At 39.2% G+C, this 24,452-nt stretch overlaps 2 protein-coding genes across 2 annotated transcripts in view; one reads left to right on the top strand and one right to left on the bottom strand.

The window, feature by feature from the left end:
• PIK3C2G (phosphatidylinositol-4-phosphate 3-kinase catalytic subunit type 2 gamma) overlaps positions 1-6,539 on the top strand; it is a 216,234-nt gene extending 209,695 nt beyond the window's left edge. Inside the window, exons 31-32 of the mRNA XM_067289854.1 lie at positions 381-506; positions 6,252-6,539. Coding sequence (XP_067145955.1) covers positions 381-506; positions 6,252-6,404 — 279 coding nt within the window. The 3' untranslated portion in view covers positions 6,405-6,539. The remainder of the gene's footprint in view (positions 1-380; positions 507-6,251) is intronic.
• A 2,783-nt stretch (positions 6,540-9,322) lies between these two features.
• PLCZ1 (phospholipase C zeta 1) overlaps positions 9,323-24,452 on the bottom strand; it is a 60,303-nt gene continuing 45,173 nt past the window's right edge. Inside the window, exons 10-13 of the mRNA XM_013947366.2 lie at positions 17,033-17,205; positions 14,069-14,201; positions 12,834-12,983; positions 9,323-9,433 (exon numbers count right to left, since the gene is read on the bottom strand). Of these exons, the coding sequence (XP_013802820.1) occupies positions 9,351-9,433; positions 12,834-12,983; positions 14,069-14,201; positions 17,033-17,205 (539 nt within the window). The 3' untranslated portion in view covers positions 9,323-9,350. The remainder of the gene's footprint in view (positions 9,434-12,833; positions 12,984-14,068; positions 14,202-17,032; positions 17,206-24,452) is intronic.

Genomic DNA, 24,452 nt, shown 5'->3' with positions numbered 1-24,452 from the left:
CTCCTTAGGGGTTAAAATCAATAGGAGCTGACTGGCTAGAGCCCAGTTTCTAGGCTTTGCTCTGGAAAATGGAAGGGCTAGACTTTGTATCAGTTTAAATTGAGTTAAAGCAGATTTATGCTTAAGGGATTTCCACTGCAACATAAAGTATTAAAGATAGGCACTTTTATTATTTCATTTATTTTTTTCTGATTCAATATGAAGCTGAATTCTAAGAATTCCTGTTGTTTACTACATTACCACTCCAATTTAGCCAAGAGAATACTGAGAATGTAATATATTTCTGTGTCTACTTAAGTCTAGATTTCATTTGGTACTTCTTTATTTGTTTTCTTTGCTAGAACATAGGCATTCATATTTATAACCCTTTTATTTTTCAGCGCCTCCCAGATGGCTCTGCCCCAAGTGCACAAGCTGAATTTTATCTTTTACCAGATCCTGATGAGGTCAGTCTCAGGAAAACAAGAACAGTTCCAAAAAGCACTGACCCTACTTACAATGAAATTGTGAGTACTGTCCACTTTCCTCTGTCATTTCTTATTTGTTTGGTTTTCCTTGTCCACTCTTGAAATAAAAAAACAATACAGCATTTAGAGCTGTTACAGTGAGTACTATTAAAAAAACATATCATAAGGTGAAGCATAAATATGTAGCCTTCTCTTTTGCTTCTTTCTTAGTAGTGAAACAGTCTCTTTATGTTTCTCTCTTTAGCAAAGCAGTTAGATCATTCACACTTTTCAGTCTTATACCATAATTATAGTTACATGTTAGCCATTTGAGCCCAAACATCATTGCACCAAAAACTAGATTGTTTTTAATTCAGATTTGTATAATAACATAAAAAGCACTAACTGAAAGGATCCTGTTATTCAAATGCACATACAAAAATAGAAAACCAATTTGGTTTTCACTGTCCTAAATAATAACACATAATAAATAACCCAGCTCTTTTTATGTCAAAATGTTAGCAGTTCACAGCCATATATAATTATTTCACTCACCACCGAAGTGCTGCCACCTCTGGGGTAAAAAGAAACATTTGTATGGAGAAACCTTTACTGCAAAACAGGAAGTGGCATAAACTGTATTCTTTTGTACAGGGAGACAAGATTTGAGCAGTAGGTGGGATTGGAGATGATAATTACTATGTATAGAAAATCTCCCAAGGATCTCAGAGCAATTTCCTAAAGCACTTTGAGCAAGCTTCAAAGTAGCAGGCATGGAAAATATTGCCACTCCACCCTGTTTTATAGATAAGATATGATGAAGTTTAAGTTAGTCAGCTGGGTCTAAGAGTTCTTATCTCTAAATTTCCCAATCCTGGGGTTTTAATAATGCTTCTTCTTTTCCCACATCTAGTTGATTACAAAAGTTACCAACTTACATTGATGGCTTCCAATGCAGCTGTAAGTAGGCTCCTCAAGTAGTATTGTCACTAACAGCTGAGGCAGATTTCACTCCCAATAATACTGCAATGGAATAAAAGCAACTGGGCTTTATTTTTCTCTTGTGTTCTTTCCTTTTTTGGAATCAAGAAACTGAGGCTAGTTCAACTGGCCAAAAAAATTTTCTTTATATTTGAAGGATATTTAAACACAGGAAATATCATATGTTTATGTAATAACATTAATTGCAAAAGATCCAAAATGTACCATGGATAAGGACCACCTAGCAACACCAGAGGGCAGTTGTCTTTGTGATCATTGTTATACTAATCTGAGTGCAACAAACTCCAAAATCCTGGCTGCAGTCAGACAGTACTCAGTGGGACAGGATTCAGTTGTGGTTAAGGAAATAGGAGCATCCCTCTGTTGTTAAGAGAAGTTCCATGAAAACTTCAGTATCTTTTACTCAAAACTCCCAGCCTTATCCACAGATGCTCAATCTTTTTTTACCAGGAATGCTAATCACAGTAGGGACATATGGTTCCATTGAACTTGGACATTTCAGACCTGATGCTTGCACTATTAGCAGCTCTGCTCTTCCATATGTGATGCCATTCTGTACGTATTTTCTGTCCCAGGTTGGTAGACTGAGGCAGAAGAAGCCCCAGGGAAGGGAAAACAACTAAAAATACAAGTCAGCTGTCTTTTAAGTTACTTATTGTCCAAAATGCTGTGTACAGAAATGTACTAGCCTTTCTTTATGAGTTCATAAGTTTTTATTAAAGCCAAATGGCTTGAAGGAAGCTGTATATTAATTTCTCTCTGTGTTCAATACTGAGAAAATTCTGAAATGTGCCTCTCTTGGGTGTTTTTATTTTTAGTTTTGTGCTTTTATTGCTTATAACTGCCTACAGCAAATTATCAACCTTGCAAAAGTGCAATTTATTTTTTTTACTCATAGGTGTGAGAGTAAAGATGAGAGAGTCCAGGAGGACTGACAATAGAATGAACTATACTGAACTTTTAACAAGCACTCTGTTTTCCTCTTGTTCCTGTATTTGTATTTTGGAGTTTGTTGCATTCACATTGGTATAACATTGCATTAAAAAGCGACAATTGAGAAGGAGAAAGAAAACGGGAAAAGGAGATGCAGGGCCTGGGAGAAAAATACTACCATACTTGCTTATAGTACATTGAAAGGAATAAATAAGAATCACTCAGGAAGTTCCAATGTAGGTTAGTAAACTAAGAAAAACTAAAAACAGAAAACAGTTCTGAATGATTTAAGTTTAAACTCTCACCTTGAAAAATGTAAATAAGCAGAAGCAACCACAGTGGGGTCTTGTTTGTAATGTGTAGCCCTGGCCATGCGACATGCTACAAGGTCTTCCTTGTCCTTGGTTAGTCCCTGAGCACCTGCATGTATGGGAACCCACAGCAGGAGCAAGTCTCCAGGACAAAGCTGAGTGTGCCTTGCCATAGAGAAGCCACAGCGAGAGGGAATTCGCTCCATCCTGCCCTTGGGGTGGGGGACAAATGTGGGCAAATACCCCAGGGCCATACAGGCCTGTTACTGCTGCAGCAGCCACCTTCGGAGGAGAGGGGCTGCAGGCCTGCAACAACTGCGGAAGCCCAAGGAAGCCTGAACGAGGGCAGGGAGGGAGCTGTGGCAGGAGCCCGAGTGGCTCCCTCCGGCCCCATGCGTCAAGGCTAATTTGGAAAATTAACATCAAATCTAGGAACTGTGCCATGGCTACATAAGGTGAAGCAACTGTCCCTCATTTGTGATTAAAATGTCATTAGACTCCTGTAGGTCAACAGTGATGCTTTTTTTGGAGCTGGAAATACCTGAACTCCAGACCTAGCTGTTCCACTGTTTTCCTATACGGCCCTGCGTACTTCACCTCCCTTTAATCTAGCTGTATAAATGGGAGGCAAATATTATTCCTGAACAATGATTTCAGGATTTAACTGGCCTGGTAACGAAATGTTGGCAGGTGGTATTTGTTTTATCCACGCACTAATTCAGCTGTCTGAATTCAGTCTTTCTTCTCTGCCCACATCCTGGTGATACATACCTTGTTTTGACTGAATTTACAATATCATTTTAGAAACAGTAGCTTAGGATCTGTTGAAAGCAGCCTAACTTGTACTGCAAAGTGCGTTATTGATCAGAGCTTAAAGCCTCTTTGTGTCCAACAACTGAAAGTAGCTCATCACCCCAGTTCACTCCTATGGTGATCCACCAGACTGAAGATTTCGTAGCTCTTGCAGCTTACATGTACACTTTTTTGGTGGTTTAAAGCAACAACTGAAGATGGTAACTTATGTATCTTGGCAAAGAAACAGGGCACATTCCTACTGTAACATTAATATCACTACAGTAATCAAATCATAGATATAGTCTAAATTATATAACCACTTATTGTACCTGTCCTTGCTTTTCTGATTTTCTTCATCATTTCACTTTGACTTTGGCAGGGAGATGCCAGCAAGGGGTCAGGAAAGCTATAAATTTTTTATTCATACACAATTTGGTGAAACAGACACGGTAAACATCACAACTGAAATTGCGAATGCCTGTTCTGAGGTGTGAGAGAAGGGTGGAGAGCACAAGGTGTGACTTTCGTAGCAGCTGTTCAAAACTCTAGTTTCCAAAGGCTTCTAAACGGACAAGAAAACCCTGCTCCCTTGTGAGACCTTTCGAGTCAAAGCCAGTTCAAAAAGTGCAAGGGGGGCGGTTTCTCCCGCCCCAGCACCCGGGGCAGCGTCTGTTAACCCTGGCAGCACCGACTAACCTGCGACACCTGCTCAGCCCGGCAGCCTGCTCGTGCTGGCTGGGCCACCCCGCGGTCCTGCAGCGCACAAGGGACCACGGGGACACTGTGCTCCAGCAATGCTGGCCCTGGCCCGTTCGGGTTGTGTAGGAGAACTGACAACTTTGCGTCTCCTGGGTCCATCTGCAAACTTCAGAGCCACCCAGAGTGAGGGGCATTGCTGGGATGGAGCCTTACAAACTCTGTCCCTGTATGGAGGACTTCTCCCATGGCCATTTCTGGTTATTAGCATTGGAGGCAGAGGGAGGACTATGCAGTCCAGCCCCCAGAGATCCAGTCTGGGCTGGCACGGCTCAGTGAGATTTCCCTTTTCATCCACAGTGCCATGTATATAGCCTGTGCTCAGATTGCAGGAGTAAATCCTAGCAGGTTGCACACCAAACTTGTTTTAGGCAGTTTCACTTTCCCATTCTCATGAAATGACAGTATGGTACTGTTTGCTTTCTAAACTGCACAGGGAGATTAAAATTAAAATTTAAATAATTTTCCAGTGCAACTACAATAGAAAAAATATTTCCATCCATACAGATTTTAGATTAAATGTATTTCTCTTAACAAAGCTTACCTTTGAGACCTGAAAGTAGAAAATAGTATTCTTCCACATTTTAGCAATCAATACACAGTTTGCTCAGCAGTTTTTGACTAATGCAGAGATTGAAACATAGGTATCAATGCTGAATGCAGCTCATTCTGACTATCACTCCAGACTTTTTTTTTTAATTCAGAAAATACAGCATACACATTTCATAATTAATCACAGTGTGTTCTCATAGTATCAAGGTAATTTCAAGGTATTTTTTAAACCATAGGCCTTTGTAATTTTCTAAAGAGACGCTACGCAAGCTGTCTCATTTAATTTGAGCAGAATTAACAGCACTTCATGAGTAACAGAAACATCCTAAGTTAGCAAGTTCCACTATCTCAAGTTGGGCTCAGTCTCGGAGATGATCCGCACGCACAACTTGTATTGAGTGGGCTGAGATATGTAGCATGTTTGTTATTCGATGCTTCCATTAAAGTATGGAAGTATTTTTACAGTGAACACATTTTGATACAGCTAGCAAGAAGAGTCCAGACTCACACATAGGCATATTTGCATTGAAATGGTAGAATTTATACACACAATTTTCAATGAAAAATTATGCTCTGTCTTTTTGTGGGGATTGTGTTTGATCTAGAACAATTATGAAATCTCATGGAAGTCTTGGTGAAAAGAAAATTAGTTTCTGCTTTGACTTTTTTTAATTCTGGTGTGTAGTGCAAGATTTAATCACAAGTAAGTAGGGTATTGAGGAAAAATAATCTGAGTTGCTGTGCATTGATGTGATGTACCTTTATGAGATGTATCAATGCAATAAAAAGTTGCTTTGAGGCACTACTATGCAACGTTACAAAATAAATGGTTACAAAAAAATACTTGGCATCAAAACAGTATTCTTGTGTGTTTAATCTTCAGGGAAGAGCAATACAATATATCAAAGTATCTGCTATGGAAAGCTATTTCAACATTATAATAATCTATACTTCTCCAGAATTATCTATCTTATGTTTTCATACTTCTGCCCATGATGAGTGTCCTCCATCTGAATGTCTCCCTCCTTAAATCAACAGTATTATCAAAGCCCCTGGTGGACTTCATGGAGGATCTGGTATTTCTTCACATTTGAGCTCAAAACTCTGCTTAAGTTAGAGTTTCAGTTTTCACAGGGAAAATTATGTATACTCATTTTTTTCTCAAGCTTTGCAAACACGGGTTTTGAATTTATTTACAAGTGCTCAGTAATCAGCCTAAGCAGGCAGAAGCTCTTCTACTTAAACTACATGAAGTCAAATATATTTCTGAGATAAATGCACTAATTTGAGTGAATTTGGCTCATAGGTGGTAGTTTACAATTCTGGAGGGCAGTTTAAAGCAATTATTGGAAAGTCATAATAACCATCCTGAATGCTGTATCAAAGTAAGTGTTTCGCCTATCAAATAGATTCACATATTCAAATGCTTTTCCTGTTTCGCTATATATAATTGCAGGTTGTATATGACACAGTCACGGAGCTCAAGGGACGTATACTGAAGCTTGTTGTGAAAAGCAAAGGAACATTTGTGGGAGCTGTTAACATTCGGCTGAGCAGTGTCCAGTTAAATGAAGAAAAGTGGTACCCACTGGGAAACAGTATAATTTAAATATTGTCTAAGATAATTCAATTATTTATCCACTAATGTTTCTTTATCCCATTTCCCATGGTACATTTTGTCTCAGTTGCCCTTGAGAATACGCAGTCATCCGCTGATCACATCTTAATATTTCTAATCATAAGGCTATTTTCTTAAATTTGCTACCATCATCTTGCAACATATTGCTGTTAGTGTGGGTAAAAAATCACATGCTAAGAACTTGCAGCAGCATGAAGGAAATTCTTATGACAGAAATGAAGTATTTTTGTTTGTTTTTTATTAAATACTACTGTAAAAATACTGATATTCTGTATAGATCAAACTGTGGGTCAGAGCCTAATTCTAAGTCCATTTGAGACAGTGCCAATCTCTCCACTGACTCTGTTTTGAAACAGTGCTGGTAATGGTGTAATTTATCAGGGTTCACTATGACCCACTGCGTATGGTGAGTCTCCAGAGGTCTGTGAGGTGGTTCCCCAGGTGCCAATACATTTCAAACAGTTCTAACATATTTCATATTAAATGTTACACAATCAATACATTAAAAAAAAAGAACTTTAAAACTTGCACTTTAGACATTTTGAGCAGTATATGTTGGTGTACTTTGTTAATATAATGTAACTTTCAATCCAGGATATTCATTTGGCAGTAAGATACTTCGTCATTTCTTTTATTCTGACATCCCAGAAGCGGATAAAAATGGTCATTTGTGGGGAGAAAGGAGGAGGGAGAGGTTAATACTGATGAATAAATAAAACATATTGAATGTAAAATTTCAGCATAGCATTTATTTGAGATCACGCTGTAGGGAATCTTTGTTCACTAGTCTTACTCGATTGCATACTTATGCTGCTTAAGGGAAACCAGTCAATACATACATGGAGAGCTATGAAGATGTATATATACATACATGTAACCAGTGAACATGAGTGGTACCTTTGAGTTCACTGGGACTAATTATGGGCTCTGTTCTTCAAAGCATTTTTATATAAATGAAGGAACCATCTGAGCACGTCTTTAAGCATTTAGCATGCGAACAGCTGTAATGAACTGTCCATTAATGCCAGCCTCTTACACACACACAGCTGAGCGTGTATATAAAGCTTTCCAGAATCAAGGGCACGTTTTTAATGCACAGGAACCATGTTCATTTGTGATCTGATCTGCTGTAAAATTTCAAGTTACCATATACTATGTAGGTCTGACATTTGTTCTGCCAGGTGGAAAAGCAGTCAACAGAGGGATAATAATGCCAGAAGCTAAAGATAATTGCCACCTTCTCCCTAAGGACACTCACAAATCAGACTTTGGAAGGTAATGTTGTATAAAGTTCCTGAAGTGGCACTAGGAGTGTAGTTTAGGAATCCAAATAAGCTGGAGCTTTTCCTCACCACCAAACCAATTGCCTTTGTCACTTGGTTAGTCTGGCTCCCAGAACAGGTCCACCAGATTGCTTGCGGAGATTAAATACCTCCTCACTAAAGGGAGGTGGGGGGAAACTCTCCTTGAGTAGTATTATCAGGATTTTTCAGAGCTGAAAAAAGCTATAAAATATTTGCCACATGTAAAGGATATTGGCTAGCATTCAGATATAATCAGTACAAAGATCAACAAGTCTAACATTTTAGATTATAGGCTTTCCTGGGTACAGAAACAAGTGACTTGCCACTTCAAGCATGGAAAACATATTGTGCCCAGCTTACAATGTTATCAAATTACCTGACCTTACAGTTCAATATTGATTTCAGATTCTTCTTAGTCTCCTGTTTTGGTTTCCTTATTAAAACTTTAATGCAATTTTCTAATAGTGTTATTTCCTGTGACATTTTCTAATCATTGTTTACAACATGCCCTGATTTTCCATCTTAGAGCAACACACATGTTTTTTTATGAAGGATATGTGACTAAAAAAAGCATTAAAATATAGTATTATCAGAACTGTCTGCAAACATAAGCAGTACTGTTTGGTATTAAAGAAACCAATAAATGTAAAGGCCTTTGAAAAAAATCCGTTTGAGTAGCACATCTGCAGTTAGCCTTGTAGATATGCTCTTGTGGAAGCTCAACAATACTTCAGTTTTGTAAGGAAGGTGGGAGAATTCTGACTTAGGGACAAGATCTACACTGATAGTTATGTCAGGCATGAAGTTGCTCTCGGAGACCTTAAATCACACATTCAACCCTTGCGTTTTCTACATTGGTTCTTCTAGTCCACCTCAAAGCTGCCCATTATGTTTCCCATTTCCTGAGTTTACAGTAAGATGTATCCCAAGCTCCCTGCTGCTATGACGAACAGAGCCCTATACAAATCAGTCCATGAATTGTCTATCTTTAACAGTAGGAGGTTCAAGACTAGGCTGAGAAAAGGTACCAAGAGCATCTGAGATTTTATCATTTTAAGAGCTGTTTTTCTCAAGACTGTTTTTTTGGAGGTAACAAAATTACAACGGAAATTAATGAGTTATCTTCCCATCAAAAGCTGCCATTATTATGAATTTAAAGGGTAAATTGTATGTGTCATTTTTCACATTTCCTTGAAAAGACTGATTGATTGTACAATGGTTAAAGCTTTTGCTCAGTATAAATAAAAAATTCACTGTCACATGCTCATAATTTTTGAAGTCTTAGATCATAAATATTAAACCATTATTCTCATTCAGCAATTAATCATAATTTTGCAATTAGCTGCAAATAAAATTATTAATTGAATTTATCAAAATGTCCTCAAAAAGTTCAGTCCTTCTGAATTATTTCTAAATTGCAGTAGGGCCGAATTCTGGAGCCATTACTTTTTTAGGATACCCTTTACTCACACAAGAAGTCCCATTAGCTTAATAAAATCATTGAGAATATGCCACTGTGGAAATCAGACCATTGGGTTGTTGCAAGCCTTGTGATGTCTGCTTTATTGAGCAGGACGTGGTGCTTCGAAACTACTGCTACCGTGGAGCCGTGTTAATAGTACCAGACGTAAACAAACAGTGATGCAGGTTCAAGATTGTCACCAGCTTTGGAAAACAGAGGAATGTTACAGTAACCTGTAAATGTAATGACACTTCATTAGTATATTAACCACAAATGCAAAGCTTATGATGGAGTTATCTCCATCAGAATTTACATAATCATCTACTGTGCAAATGAAGCATAATTTATGATTCTCTAAATAACACTTAAAAATAAACTGAAATCATAGAGAGCTGCAAACCCATATCTACTGGTTTTCTCCTCTACATATACAATATTTCAATTCTGGCATTTTTGGACAGAAAAACTCCCATTATAAACTTTCAGTGCCTTTAAGGATGTTCTTGGTTTTCAAACTGAAGACTTCTATCCCAATGATATTTAAAGATTAGGAAAGCACACATTTTAATATCCAGAAAACTGTGATGCACACACTGTTCTTATAGCACCTCCAATTAAATAACTTGTGAATCAACAGTGATACGGCTTCTGGGAAAACAACCATTCTGCATTTTTTTCCCCATTCTGGGAAAAAAAGCATTCAGTGTTGCAATGGTAACACTCTATTCAGCTGAAGCAGAGAAAAGGTGTAGCATGAGATTGTCTCCTAGCCATGACCTCTTAAACCTGTTAAAGATCTTTTTCATTCAAGATTGTTCTCCAGTATCAGAGGTATGGCATAATTCAGAAACTAAATGCATCTGGAGACCTGAAGCATTTGGAGAAGCCGTATTTCTAAACTTCAGACTTAACTAACTTTCCTGCTCTGAAAACAAAACAAATCCCCTCCCCAACCCAAAATCTTTTTTGCTTTATAAAATTGTAAAATGTCCATATTACATAATATTAAACAGTGTCAAAATTTTGGTAAATTAAATATTTTCTGTATTTTATCTATGTATTTATAGCTGCAGTTATTTAAGTATCTATTATGAGTAAGTATCTGTGTTCATAGCTACAGTTTTCAAAATTCTTCTTTAAATACAGTCTGTGGGAGCCTCATTTGGGCTTGGATTTTCTTTTTTTTGTCCAACATGAAAGTCCACCTGGCACCTAAGGTTCAGCTGCTGGGCAGCAGATATTAAAGCTGAGCAAATCGGCACCTAGTTCACCCACAAGACGCTCATGTGCCTTTGCTTTCCTCAGCTCATTGGTTTAGTCTAGTGGGCTCAGTCTGAGTGCACCGGACAAATCAGGTTCCATACAAAAACTGGCAACAGTCAGCTTTTCTTTCAAGTTACACTGCAGGAGGTAACATGCATTAGAGATCAATTTTAGAGCATTCACCCAGTATGTGGAAGACTAAGACTCATTTCCAAGGACTGTTTTCTAGCCCCTAGCTATATGGTATTCTACAGTGTCATGAGTGAAGTAAAACGTCTTCCTTTCTATTGATATTGTTCCAATTTGTATGAAATAATTAACTATTCATTGACCCAGTGATGATAGTATGGTTGTGGGACGTGGGATGTTTGCATTCTTGTTCTGTTATTTAAGGATTTTACATAATAAAGTCATAGAGATGGGGCCTATAACCCAGCCCCCTTCTCTAGTCTTTAACCTCCCAGCTAGAGAATTATTTTCATTTTTCAGTCCCTCTTTCAATGTATCTGCTTAATCATTGCATGAAAAATGAAATGCTCCCACAGGTGGGCAGCAAGCACCCTTCCCCAGGGCAATTTACAGCTGAGTGGTGGGGAGACTGCTGGGGGAGGGAGGAAAGTGAAGATATAAATTTGAATCCTTTCAGCAGAGAGTGCAGGGGAGGGTGGCAATGGCAAAACTTTGTGCTGCTACCTGTCAAAAAAAAAAAAAAAAGAGATGTAAGCACTGCTCAGCTTTTGGAAGGATGAGCTTAAGCAACCTGCCCTCAGGGGAAACCTCAGGGATATGAGTCCTAGGGAAGGAGGGGCAGTCCTGTAGTGCAGAATAAAGCATCAGAGCCTTGAAGAGGGGTAAGATTTAAGTCATAACTCACTCCTTAGTATTTTGGCTTAGACAGTTCTCAGAAATACAGACTGTTGTGAATCCCCTTGTAAGACACATTATATTCCCCTCTCACTATTTTGGGAGCATAGGTACCTAAGGCAAAATTGTGGTTCCAGCCTGGGAATCCAGAGGTCTCAATGTTAAGTATCACCATGAATTCTGAAATTAGCTGTCAGCTTGTTTTTTAACAGCATTTCATTTATGCCCCTGGGTAGCTTAATGACATTTACATTTTTTTCTGTGTATTAAGGGGGGGGGCAATTTGTTTGGCACTGTTTATAGTTATTGCATCTACACTCATTTCTTAATGTTTTAAAATTACTCCACTCAAAATCTGTAGTGTAGAATCTGCATTCTCTTGCATTTCAAAAAATGTAAATTCATCATTTGTGACCCAAATTAAACTATACAGGCACACTAGAGATGCACTGAAAAATTCTACAAATAAATTTGCCCAAAATGATGGTTTTGCAACCATATTTAAGCTATAATGTCTGCTATTTAAAGTTCTCTCAGATATCAGGGGGGGTTATTTCCACGAAACATGCAAATAAAGGGAAAATAGATGGTGATCAGTGTAAAGATTTATGTTGGAGAAAGGCAAGTGTGCTTTAAGAGTAAATGTCTTTGTTCTTGTGCAACTCCTCTCCTTCTAGAAAGAATCACAAACAGCTCTATGATGTTTTCAGAACCTGGAAGGAAGAAGCCATTAAAAATCCTGTTAAGCTTAATAAAAAAGGCACAGTGCCCATTGCCAGCTCTGACTTTTTGCCTTCACATCTTCATTCGCTAATAAAAGTTGGTTCTGTTTGTTTTGTCAGAAATAGCTTTGGAAATTCAATATAGTAAACAGCCATTTTACATAAGCCTTTCTCCTTGGCCTACTGACTTCTGTGTCTGCTCTTTATTGCACAGCCTATTAATCTGTGAGATTCCAGGAGCTATGCTGGTACAATAAAAAAAAAAATACTACCAATAATAAAACTGTAAATATTATGCTTAATTTATTTTCTTCTTTCTCTGCTCTGAAAAGTTGCAGATAGGTAGTATGAGGGTTTTGTGGGTTTTGGGGTTTTTTGGGGGGGGGATTGTATTGTTATTTGGGCCTGACTGAGTAGCAAGTGCACAAAACTGTTGCCTTTGTGGTGCTTTTGACTAATCGCTGTTCTCGCTTCCTGTTGGAACAAGCTAAAATACTGTCTGATCTGTTTCTGCTTGGAATGGAAGTGGAGGAATACTGCAGTAGGAATAATTAACAGTCATAAATATTCTTTTGATTTCTATACTGTGGATTTGCATTCAGAGACTACAATGTCTTAAAAATACAAAGAGTGCAATTTTTACCTATTATTATACATAATGCAAAGCTTCTTGTGGGAAATGAACATAATGCTGTACTCCATCAATACTACAGTAAGGATAAAAAATTCTGTTGTTATAGGTTACTTTGTGCTATTATATGCAGTTCACTCCTAAGAATATTACCTTTGCTCAGGCTCAGCACTGGTAAAGTGTATTGGCCAAGGAATTCATTTGCAGCCAGAGATATCTGATCTTCCACGTTGAAGCGTATCAGTGCCAGCTCTGGAACTTGGACAGTAAACGTAAAAGTCTCATTCCATCTGGGGCTCAAAGCTGATGAAAAGAGAAAATGCACAGTATCAAAATAACATTGCATTCCTTTTGTTTAATGTCAGAACTGTATCTGCTATCACTAGTCTGAACTGGCAGAGATACTAAAATAAATGGTGGAAATCCCACTGATTGCAGTGGTATAGGTCAAATCTATTGTATAGATTGTGGAGTAAAAGCAGTCAAAGAGAAACCCTCAGATTGAAGCCAGCATAGGCAGCTTGAGACATGCCTACAGTATGCATGTCAGCCCCTTCTCGGGATTTCCATGCAATAGCTATATAGTAGTGTAAATCAAAAGCCTAAGAAACTTGGTATCTTCTCTTTGAAGAGAGCAAAATGGGACAGTGACACCAGATTCAGAATCTCTACTCAGCTGAACCAGTTTCATGTTTTTGCCAAAGTTTCTCTTTTTACAGTGTTGGAAATGAGGTAGAAGCTAAACAAATCAAGGTAGAAAAGAGATGACTTGACTAAAAACAAAAACCAAAAAGAGGACTTGGAACAGGAGGGGGCACTTCTTCCTGAAAAAAGTTCATACAGAAAGAAACAGGAATTCAAGAGCCAGTTTAAAACATCAACCATCTACAAAAAGGAGAAGGGAAAAACAGAAGACAGAAGCCTGGAAGAAGGGAGATCACAGAGAACCTTTAGGCTGAGACATTAAGGAGGTCTACATGATAAAGGTAAGAGGATGCTTGAAGACAAATACAAAGAGCACGCACTTCATCTCTCAAGCAGTTAAGGGGCTGGTCTTACTAGAAACCTCATGAAAGAGCTAAGTGGAGAAGTCACAGAAATTTCTTCACAAAAATTCTTTTATTTAATGGTGAGTAAAGACAATGCATTTTCCTTTAGAAGAGAGCTACTGTCTAGGGGAGTTTATGCTTCCTTAACCTCCTGCTCTACAAAAATGGCACACAGAATGAAGTTCTGCTACAGATTTTGTACCACAAGGTCCCAGTCTAGACAGAAATAATTGCAGCCTCCACAAATACATAACAGCTTTTTGGAAAGGAAAAATGGCTATTCCACATGAAATATTGTTGTCTTTTGTTCACAGTTAAGAGAATAAGACCGATGCTCACCGTTGCTTTTTACAACACTAGATTGCCTTTTTGTTTGATCTTCTGGCACACCATAAATTTCTATCTGCACTAAAGGGTCAGCTTTGTTAGTCTTCGATAGATTACTGCGTGGTAACTGATGACCACTGATGAGCTGGAAAACGAAAGTTGTAATGTATTGAAATAATTCTAGAAATGGTCTGTACGTAATAACCAAAAAAAATTCTATAAGAAACAACTATAGGAAGCATGTACCAGCCATATAGAAACTGTTATAAAAATACATACTAAACACAATGAAATTAAGAATAGGATACTTCCTGTTTAATTTGATATCACTGTGTTTTAAATAATAATTTTCAGATTTAAGCATTTTTACTCGATAACTAGCCATAAAAATAACATTTGGTTAGTACACAAAATAAAAATGTCTGAGGACTCAGTCTAGTGATTTTGCATTTTTTGAGGTGAAGCTTACAAACTTCTATTAAAGCTGTGTCTAGCGGACCAGCGCTAACACCCAGGGTGACATCAGCATTGTGTTACAGGCTGTGTAGCAGAGTTCCTTACCTGTGTTCCTTCTCTTTCAAAGTCAAACATAAAAATTCAGCAGTTAGTAGGCACCCTGATGTTTTTCTCCTTAATTTAGTTAGTTCCCTGGAAATTTTGCCTCAGGCTACCTGGTGTTCTGGCAGCAGGTCTAACAAGGGATTTATGACAGTCAAAGCTTTGTCTGCTTTCTAGCTATATTTTGGTACACCTAGGAAAGGATAAGCATCCATACAGTAATCTGCATTTTAGACAGCAGTGGTGGAATGTATCAAGAGAGCTAAGTAAGTCTTCAAGCTTAGGCAGAAGATGTGACTCTTACGGTCCGAATCTCAGAACTAAATGTTAAAACTCATCATACAGATTCTAGTCAACCCTTTCGATCTGTAAAAAGTCAAAGCCACAAATTCCATCTTGTGCTTAGGTATTTCCTTTAACACCTTGCTCCAAGGAAAGTTGTAGCCTGACACATGCAAAGCCAGTGGCCCAGCGAACCCTAATGTTGCCTAGCCCCTGGAAAATAGCTGTTAGCCTCATGAGAAAGCTTTGCAAGCTGCAAGCGCTGACAGACTGCCCACTTAAAACCAGGGGCTTCCTTTGACATGTGAATGTCATCTCTAAAATCCAGCCGCGCGGGCCAAGCGCTGCCTCCTGGTCTTACCCCTTTGCTTCCTTCCTGCCCATTCTCAGCATCACACTCCAGGTAGGAGCAGAGCGAGCTGCTTTCAGCCTGCTGTGACCTACATCCATAAATGGAGCCGAACATTTGTAGGAGCCAAGGTGAAACAGAGAGAGAGAAAATAACATGCTGAGCTCAGAAGTTTCCATATAAATTACCTTGCATATTTGTGTTTCAAAGGCTATGCTCTCTTCCTACTGAGGGGAATTATGGGCACATCAGAAAAGAGGGCTGTTGGATTCAGTAAAATCAGCCCCAGTGATTTTTGTGTTCACCTATATCCCTCTCTAAAATGAGCTACTCATTCAGATGCAATCTGAGAGGTTTTTGACACCTAGATGTTTTATATGTTTGACCTCTAACTGTAAACTAATTTCTCCCTTCATCAAACTGGCAACTCTTCTTCAGCAGAAATTGTTTTTCCTTTGACTCCTGCTCCTGAATTTTTTGTCTTCCACCACCATCTCCTGTTTTTTGCTGCCAACCATATTAACTGGGCTCTCTGAATCCTATAGTCCATCCGCCGGCCAGGGGGATGCCAGCACTGCCCTGGAGCCTGCCCTGTCCAGCCTGTCCTTCCCGGCTATGTCATCAGTCTCAAAAGCTGCCTTTCTCTTTTCCAACGTCTTCCATACTCAGAAATTTCCTTTGCATAGTCAATCATTTTGTCTGTCGCCTGGATTACAATCTGGGATTTTTCCTCATCTTTAATCACACAGCCTTATATAAATAAAGGCTAAAATAACTGGTGTGTAGTCATGGGTGCTTGAAATCATGTTTATGTCTACTGTGTGATCGGTATGCTCACTGAAAGGAAACTAAAATGTTCTGGATAAGGTGCACACATTGTGTAAGCATTTTGTAATTGTTATTTAGCTAATGTTTCATTCCCACAATTTATTTCTCTGAAAGAAATGAAATATCAATTATACACTGATGTTATGCTAATTAAATAGCACTTATGCAAGCAGTATACTATGTGATCAGACATAGCATTTTTCATTGGGAAAAGGTAGTTTTCTAAAGGTAGTTTTCTAAAAATTGTAAAATATCTACTTGACCTCAAAAACAGGGTTTTTCTAATCCATTATTTTTAGATGACATCTATTTCTAGTATTTTTTAAGAACTAAACAAGATTTGAATGTGGGAGAAGTAGAAATAATTTAAATGCTTATTAATTCATCCCCATTTTTACCCTTTTTTATATTTTTTTAAGATGATAAACAGTTTTTACATAGGTGTAGGAAGATAATGAAACTTAAAAGAAGTATAAAGTTTGCTATCATATCTTTAAATGTTTGCCTTTGTCAATTAGCATTATCATAGTACAGGATATTCCTAATACTTGAATAAAATAGCATGAAAACTGCATATTCAATTTATGAAAGTTTTCATAGAGTTTGGTCCCTACAACTATAGCTCACATGTCCCCTTGTCAACTACACCTGTGACCAATGCAAGCTTTATTTTTATTCTCATATACAACACTGTGAAAATCATGTGTTTTTACAAACTCTTTTAATGTCTGAACAAATGCTTTTTATAAACAGAAGTGAACTACAGATGGGAAACCAGTGAAGCAGCAATACCTACTGTATGAGAGTGGTGTGCTGTTAAAAATCAACATTAAACTTTTCAGCAAACTGGAATGAGGATAAAATGAGATACCAATAATAGATAAATTAATAGGTCTGAACTACCTAAAGGCAGTTTTCTTCACATTTTATGGAACAAATCAGGAATTAACTAAACTTACCCTTATTGAAAGAGCTACTGGACTACTTTCTCCTGCTACTTTGTGTGGGTTAAACGTTGAATTGCGGTTTCTCAAGAATTCTGGCTTCAGAATATAGCCACAACCACCATTGTCTAGGAATTTTCCATTTTGCAATTCCATTTGTACTCCAGGTGTCTGGAAATTTAAGGCCACTATAAAGAAAAAAGAGCATGTATTTTGAAAATACATATTTTCATATTTCATATTTCCATATTACATTTCATATTTTATATATTACAGTTAACAATTTATAGAATGACTCTCTGATAGTAATCATAAAAGCAAAAGCATAATAGATTAAAGTATGTATACCTTTCTCCTCACATATAAGATATTGCTATTTCTCTTAAATTTAACAATTTTCAATAATGAATGATTCATGTACAAAAACAAGAAGTGAACTATTTAAAACTGAATATGCACCACATTTTAATAATTATCCTATAGATTTTCTACACTGCAATGTGTACTGTATTTTCCCTTTTTCTTATAGATTAGACCTGGGAGAATATGAAACAAGAGAATTTTTTTTGTCCATGAGGACTAAATTCATAGGCTAGTTTCTCTACTGCAGTAAAATCCTGGACCCTGAACACACTTAGAAAGTTCTGCTACGTAAGGGAAAAACATAGGTTTCTAGCTAACATTAGTGATGGTGCAGAATTCATCACAGACCCATGTCAAAAAGAAGATCAAGAAGCTTTAGGTTGGAATTACGAAATTCAGTGCTAATATATATGAGCTTATAGAATTACAGAATCACAGAATCACAGAATTGCTGAGGTTGGAAGGGACCTCTGGAGATCATCTAGTCCAACCCCCCTGCTCAAGCAGGGTCACCTAGAACACGTTGCACAGGATTGCGTCCAGGCATGTTTTGAATATCTCCAGAGAAGGAGACTCCACAACCTCTCGGGGCAACCTGTTCCAGTGCTCTGTCACCCTCACAGTGAAAAAGTATTTCCTCATGTTCAGCTGGAATTGTCTGTGTTTCAGTTTGTGCCTGTTGCCTTGCGTCCTGTCGCTGGGCACCACTGAAAAGAGTCTGGCCCCATCCTCTCGACACCCTGCCTTCAGATACTTGTACACATTGATAAGATCTCCTCTCAGCCTTCTCTTCTCCAGGCTAAACAGGCCAAGCTCTCTCAGTCTTTCCTCATAAGAGAGATGCTCCAGTCCCCTAATCATCTTGGTAGCCCTTCGCTGGACTTGCTCCAGTAGTGCCACATCCCTCTTGTACTGGGGAGCCCAGAACTGGACACAGGACTCCAGATGTGGCCTCACCAGGGCTGAGTAGAGGGGGAGAATCACCTCCCTCCACCTGCTGGCAACACTCTTCCTGATGCACCCCAGCATACCATTGGCCTTCTTGGCCACAAGGGCACATTGCTGCCTCATGCTTAACTTGGTGTCCACCAGCACTCCCAGGTCCTTCTCCGCAGAGCTGCTTCCCAGCAGCTCAACCCCCAACCTGCACTGGTGCATGGGGTTATTGTTCCCTAGGTGCAGGACCCTGCACTTGCCTTTGTTGAACTTCATGAGGTTCCTCTCCGCCCACATCTCCAGCCTGTCCAGGTCCCTCTGAATGTCAGCACAGCCCTCCAGTGTATCAGCCACTCCTCCCAGTTTTGTATCATCGGCAAACTTGCTGAGGGTGCGCTCTGTCCCTTCATCCAGGTCACTGATGAAGAAGTTGAACAAGACTGGACCCAGTCCTGACCCCTGGGGGACACCGCTAGCTACAGGCCTCCAACTAGACTCTGTGCCACTGATCACAACCCTCTGAGCTCTGCCATTCAGCCAGTTCTCAAGCCACCTCACTGTCCGCTCATCCAGCCCACACTTCCTGAGCTTGTCTATGAGGATGTTCTGGGAGATAGTGTCAAAGGCCTTACTGAAGTCAAGGTAGACAACATCCACTGCTCTCCCCTCATCTACCCAGCCAGTCATTCCATCATAGAAGGCTATCAGATTGGTTAAGCATGATTTCCCCTTGGTGAAGCCATGCTGACTACTCCTGATCACCTTCTTTTCCTCCACATGCTTGGAGATGGCCTCCAGGATGAGCTGCTCCATCACCTTTCCAGGGATGGAGGTGAGGCTGACTGGCCTGTAGTTCCCTGGGTCCTCCTTCTTGCCCTTTTTGAAGACTGGGGTGACACTGGCTTTCTTCCAGTCCTCAGGCACCTCTCCTCTTCTCCATGACCTTTCAAAGATGATGGAGAGTGGCTTACCAATGACACCCGCCAGCTCCCTCAGCACTCGTGGGTGCATCCCATCAGGGCCCATGGATCTGTGGGTGTCAAGTTTGCTTAAATGATCTCTAAACCGATCCTCCTCAACCAAGGGAAAGTCTTCCTCTCTCCAGACTTTCTCTCTTGTCTCCAGGGTCTGGGGTTCCTGAGGGCTGGCCTGAGCAGTAAAGACTGAAGCAAAGAAGGCATTCAGTAACTCTGCCTTCTCTGCATCCTTTGTCACCAGGGCACCCACCCCATTCAGCAAAGGGCCCACGTTCTCCCTAGTCTTCCTTTTGCTACTGATGTATTTGAAGAAGCCCTTCTTGTTGTCCTTGACATCCCTTGCCAGATTCAACTCCAAATGGGCCTTGGCCTTCCTAGCCTCATCAACCCTGCATACTCTGACAACGTTCCTATATTCCTCCCAAGCAGCCTGTCCCCCTTTCCACTTTCTGTATACTTCCTTCTTCTGGTTGAGTTTTGCCAGGAGCTCCTTGCTCATCCATGCAGGTCTCCTACCTCCTTTGCTTGACTTCCTACTCATAGGGATGCACCGCTCTTGAGCCTGGAGGAAGTGATGTTTGAATATTAACCAGCTCTCTTGAATACCCCTTCCTTCTAGGGCCCTAACCCATGGGATTCCTCCAAGTAGGTCCCCGAAGAGGCCAAAGTTTGCTCTCCTGAAGTCCAGGGTTGCGATCCTACTTGGTGCCCTGCTGCCTCCTCGCAGGATCCTGAATTCCACCACCTCGTGGTCACTGCAGCCAAGGCTGCCCCCAACCTTCACATCTTCCACCAGTCCTTCTTTGTTTGTTAGTACAAGGTCCAGCAGCACACCTCTCCTTGTTGGCTCCTCCACCACCTGTGTCAAGAAGTTGTCACCAACGCTCTGCAGGAACCTCCAGGACTGTTTGTGCCTAGCTGTGTTGTCTTTCCAGCAGATATCAGGCTGGTTGAAGTCCCCCATGAGCAGCAGTTTTAACTCTATTCTTAAATTTATGTGCACAAACGCTTCCTTCAAGCTTCATCCTCTAATACTGATGTTTATTGCTAGTATACCCCCCTGCCCCCCCTCCCCCCAGTTTCATTTCCTTGGCAGCTCAAAACATTTTTGGTTTGCTGCAGCAGCAATAATAAAATAGCACACTTCTCATCAACAGGATATTATAATTCATGAGATAAAGCCAACATTGCAATAGACCTGTTTAATGAAATTTTCCCCTATTCCAGTACATTGGAGTTTCCTGTCACATTCAAAATAGAATATGCACAAGTCAAATCAGTAAAGTGATAACATGACTTGTATTAAATAGAAAATGATAAAAAGTCATTTACTTGATGGCTTGGCAGGAAAAAAAAGGAAGGCTTTAAGTAGTACAAGTGACTCCTAAAACTAATTCAGGAAGAGGACTTTATTACATGTTCCTATGAGCTAGTATAAATCTATTGAATGAACATGTGTAGAATTCAGAAATCCTTATCTCATGGGGGAAAAGCAAGAAATTTAGATCCTTTTCACTGCAAAAATTACTTGTTTCTTCATTGTTTTGATAATCCTTTTTAAATTTCCATAGTAAAGGACACAAATAGTAACAGATCTGTAGAGTGAAGCAGCTGGTGCTAAGGACTGAGTGTCTGTACTACACAGGTTTTTGGTGGGATTGCTTCAGAAGAGCTCTACTCTGGTCCCACAGACTCAATGCCCATTAAAAGCTGAAACATGTGAAGCACTCCTGTAGCGCATCTTCTGTTTCATCTGGAAGGAAACCCAGCTGCGCTTGCTATGACTGCTCCTCAGCATGAACCAAAGTGCAGTAAGTAGGAACAATTGGGAGATTTGCTTAAAAAAAAAAAAAAAAAAGCTAACACCACCACCAAAACACAACGTACACTCCTGGTTTGAACTAAAATGTAAATGTGGACATAGGCATAGATTTTGTATGAATACACAGAGGAACTTCAAGCTTATTTTACCTTTGACATCAGAAATTAGACTTTTAAATGTTTATATTACCCATTGCACCCAATAAACTTCTATTGCCAGCTTTTAGTAGAATAAGTAAGTGCTCTCTTGGTATATTTTTGGCAGTGGTTCACACTTTGTTTCCATGACTCAACACACCATCCAGAAATAGGCCCAAATGTGGTGCCATATGATTCTTGTTATATGGCAAGGGAAGTATCTAATCCATTAATTCAAGCAGTGCACTGAATGCTATGCAGCTGCAGCTCCGAAGGGCTCCTTGAAGCCTCGGTCCTGGCATGATTTGCAGATAACCTAAGATCTCTCAGTCCACAGGTACTTCCCAGACCACACTTCGGGAACAAGTGATATAAAGAGTGTAACTGTATTTAGGCAAGTCAAACAGTGGTGGCTTCAGATAGATAGCAGCAAAAGTAACGTAAATGTATTTGTAGCTACCATATGATGAAACAAACTATATGATTGCACATAATGAGGCTGTTGCTAAATTTGCCAAGCATCATAGGCTACTAAGCAGGAAAATCTGATTGAACAACAGAAACAAGCAAACCAGAATAAGTTACAGTGTATCATATTAGGAAAATTCATTTTGCAACACAAGCCAAGGGCAATGTTATTATGGGTTGATATTTTCAAACATTAAGACTGTATTTGACTTAATTTAATTTTACCTTACAATAAGTTAGAAAAACACTGAATAGTACTTTTGATTTACCTACTGAGTTCCAGATATTGCAAGATGTAACTGAGGTAAAATAAATAAATATAGGATTTTGCATTATTCTCTCTGAGATGCATACCTCTACAACAACTATTTGCAAGGTTCCTAGCTGCCTGGGGTCTCCTAGAACAATACTCTATGGTACACTAACATTGCATGGTTTTTCATTTTGATCAGATGCAGTTATAATCCTTACACTTTTTGAGAACTGACAAAGTTCCTAAATAAAATGTTTCTGTGTTTTCCAGTTTCTAACAGGCAGGTCTTAGTGACATCCTTCTACAAGGAAGACTGAATTTCTATCCAATATTTCATCTTAGTCTTGCTGAATTCAAGAATAGAATTTTCTGTAACATGCCTCGTACTGATTTGTGAAATGGTAGAAATCCTTAATGCTTGTGTGAAGAGAGCTTTAAACCTCTGATTTCTTTTGGAAAGAAGCCTAAATATGCTTACTATGAAACCATCTGACTAGTACATAATCTTAAGGTATGATTCTCACTGGAAAGTATAGGACAGTCACCTGAAGTTTAACCCTGTGTAAGTTAAACTTTCTTTTCAGTCTTTCCATTAAGTATCAAAAGCTTTTTGATATTGGCATCAAAATTGAAACAGCAGAGCACAATATGGACTTGAAGGACAACCTGAGCAAAAGATTTTTTCCGTATGATTCCTGCACCAGAAGCTGATCTTCTCCAAGTCTTTCTGGAGCCATGAGACTAATCTTGAGTTCAGAATATTTAACACTCAGGTCTTCTTTCAAATTGCCAAAGCTGCAGTGGATGTCTCTGGTGGCCAGGGGTGTTAAAACTTTATATAGCAAATACAAGTTAGGGAATAGCCTAGCTCTGAAGAGGTGAAGCAATCCGTAATGCACAGAGGAACACAGAGGGTCTATTTCAGCCCAAATCTCTGCATCACAAGCAGCAAACTGTAGTCAGTCTTGCAGAACCAGCTACAAGCTAAGTATTCAAATGTAACACCTTCCACAGGCACTACCATTCAAGATGTAGGTGTTTATGAAGTGATGTTTCAATTAAAAGCAAAAGATTTTGAAAACAAAAATTGAAAACTGGGATTCTGAGGTTCCTAAGTGACTATGATCTGAAGGCAGTTAAGGAAAAACCACACGTCTTCTGCCTGTGATGCTGCCTCTCAAAAAGGTCCCTCTGTCAGGACATTTTAATTGTCTTTTTTATCTTTTATTTTTTCCTTCCTGGTACTGTTAGCTATATTACAACCTTGAAATTTAATATATTTTCTGCATTTAAAAGAGAAGACTTTTAAATGAATAAGCACACATTTATCCCTGATTTTCTCTAAAATGAGTTAGTTAATTGCCTTTTGTGCCATTTAAAATCCATCTCAGAATGCTCAAATTCTGTATAAACTCCAAGAATATCATTTGCAAAAGGCATTCAGTGCTGATGGTCCTGTCTCTGGAATTTACTTCACCCATTCAGGTTTAAAGAGACATAACAGATCACACTTCAAAGCTTTTGATCAGGATTGTTGCTGTCCTCTCAGCTCTTTCCAGTCTGCTTATGTTCTTAAAATGGGCTGCTCACGATGGATGCAGTACCCCAGAAGAAGACTCACTAGTGTCAGGTATGCAGAAAACTATATCTATATCTAAAACTATACCATGCCTTACATATCCAAAACTTGAACTGAATGCGGGACCCATATCTTAATGATACAGCTTATTTTGTCATTGTTTACGGGCTCATCATTTATGAGACTGAATTAGAAGATACCCCATTTATCCCACATTAGCACTCTCAGTCACGTGCAGAGTGTTCATCCTCTCTTCTCCTGTCCAGATCGTAGTTGCAGCCAGTCCCTTACAGCCCAAGTTTACAGAAATATTTTCAGAAGTCCTTACATGACTGGCTAGTCCACATCACATTTCCCAAAGTGATGTAGGTGGCTCTTAAAAGATTTCATCCACAGCCTGAATATAAGGCATGCTAACTGAACGTGAGATGGCTCATAATGTGGATGAAATGGGAGGACATTCAGTTGTTTAATGAGTTTGAAACCACCTGAAGACATCTAAAAGAAGGACAAGCTATCACACGACGAACAATTGTCAGCTGTTAGATATACCAGGCAGCAAACATTCATTTAACAGAAGCAGCATACACACCAGGACGATCTCTATCAGTAGTAAACAAATTTTATCAAAATAAAATATGATAATAATTTCATTACCTGAATGATAAGTATAATATTAGTTTCTAAGCCCTATGCATACATTAGCTATCACAATATCCTCAAGCAAAAATAATGTTTCCCTTTGAAAGTATTATTCAATCTAAAATGCATTCTGATGGAGTTTACATAAGAGAAACCCAGCGCTTACTACACTATGCTGAGAACCCTTCTCACTAACAGCAGATGTGGGGAAGATAGTATGTAATCTATCACCAGGAGGCCAGAGCGTGCAATCTGGGA

The sequence above is a fragment of the Apteryx mantelli genome, chromosome 1, assembly GCF_036417845.1.
Source record: "Apteryx mantelli isolate bAptMan1 chromosome 1, bAptMan1.hap1, whole genome shotgun sequence".
NCBI lineage: Eukaryota > Metazoa > Chordata > Aves > Apterygiformes > Apterygidae > Apteryx > Apteryx mantelli.
Note: the sequence above shows the minus strand (reverse complement) of the source record. Positions and strands in the feature narration are given on the sequence as shown.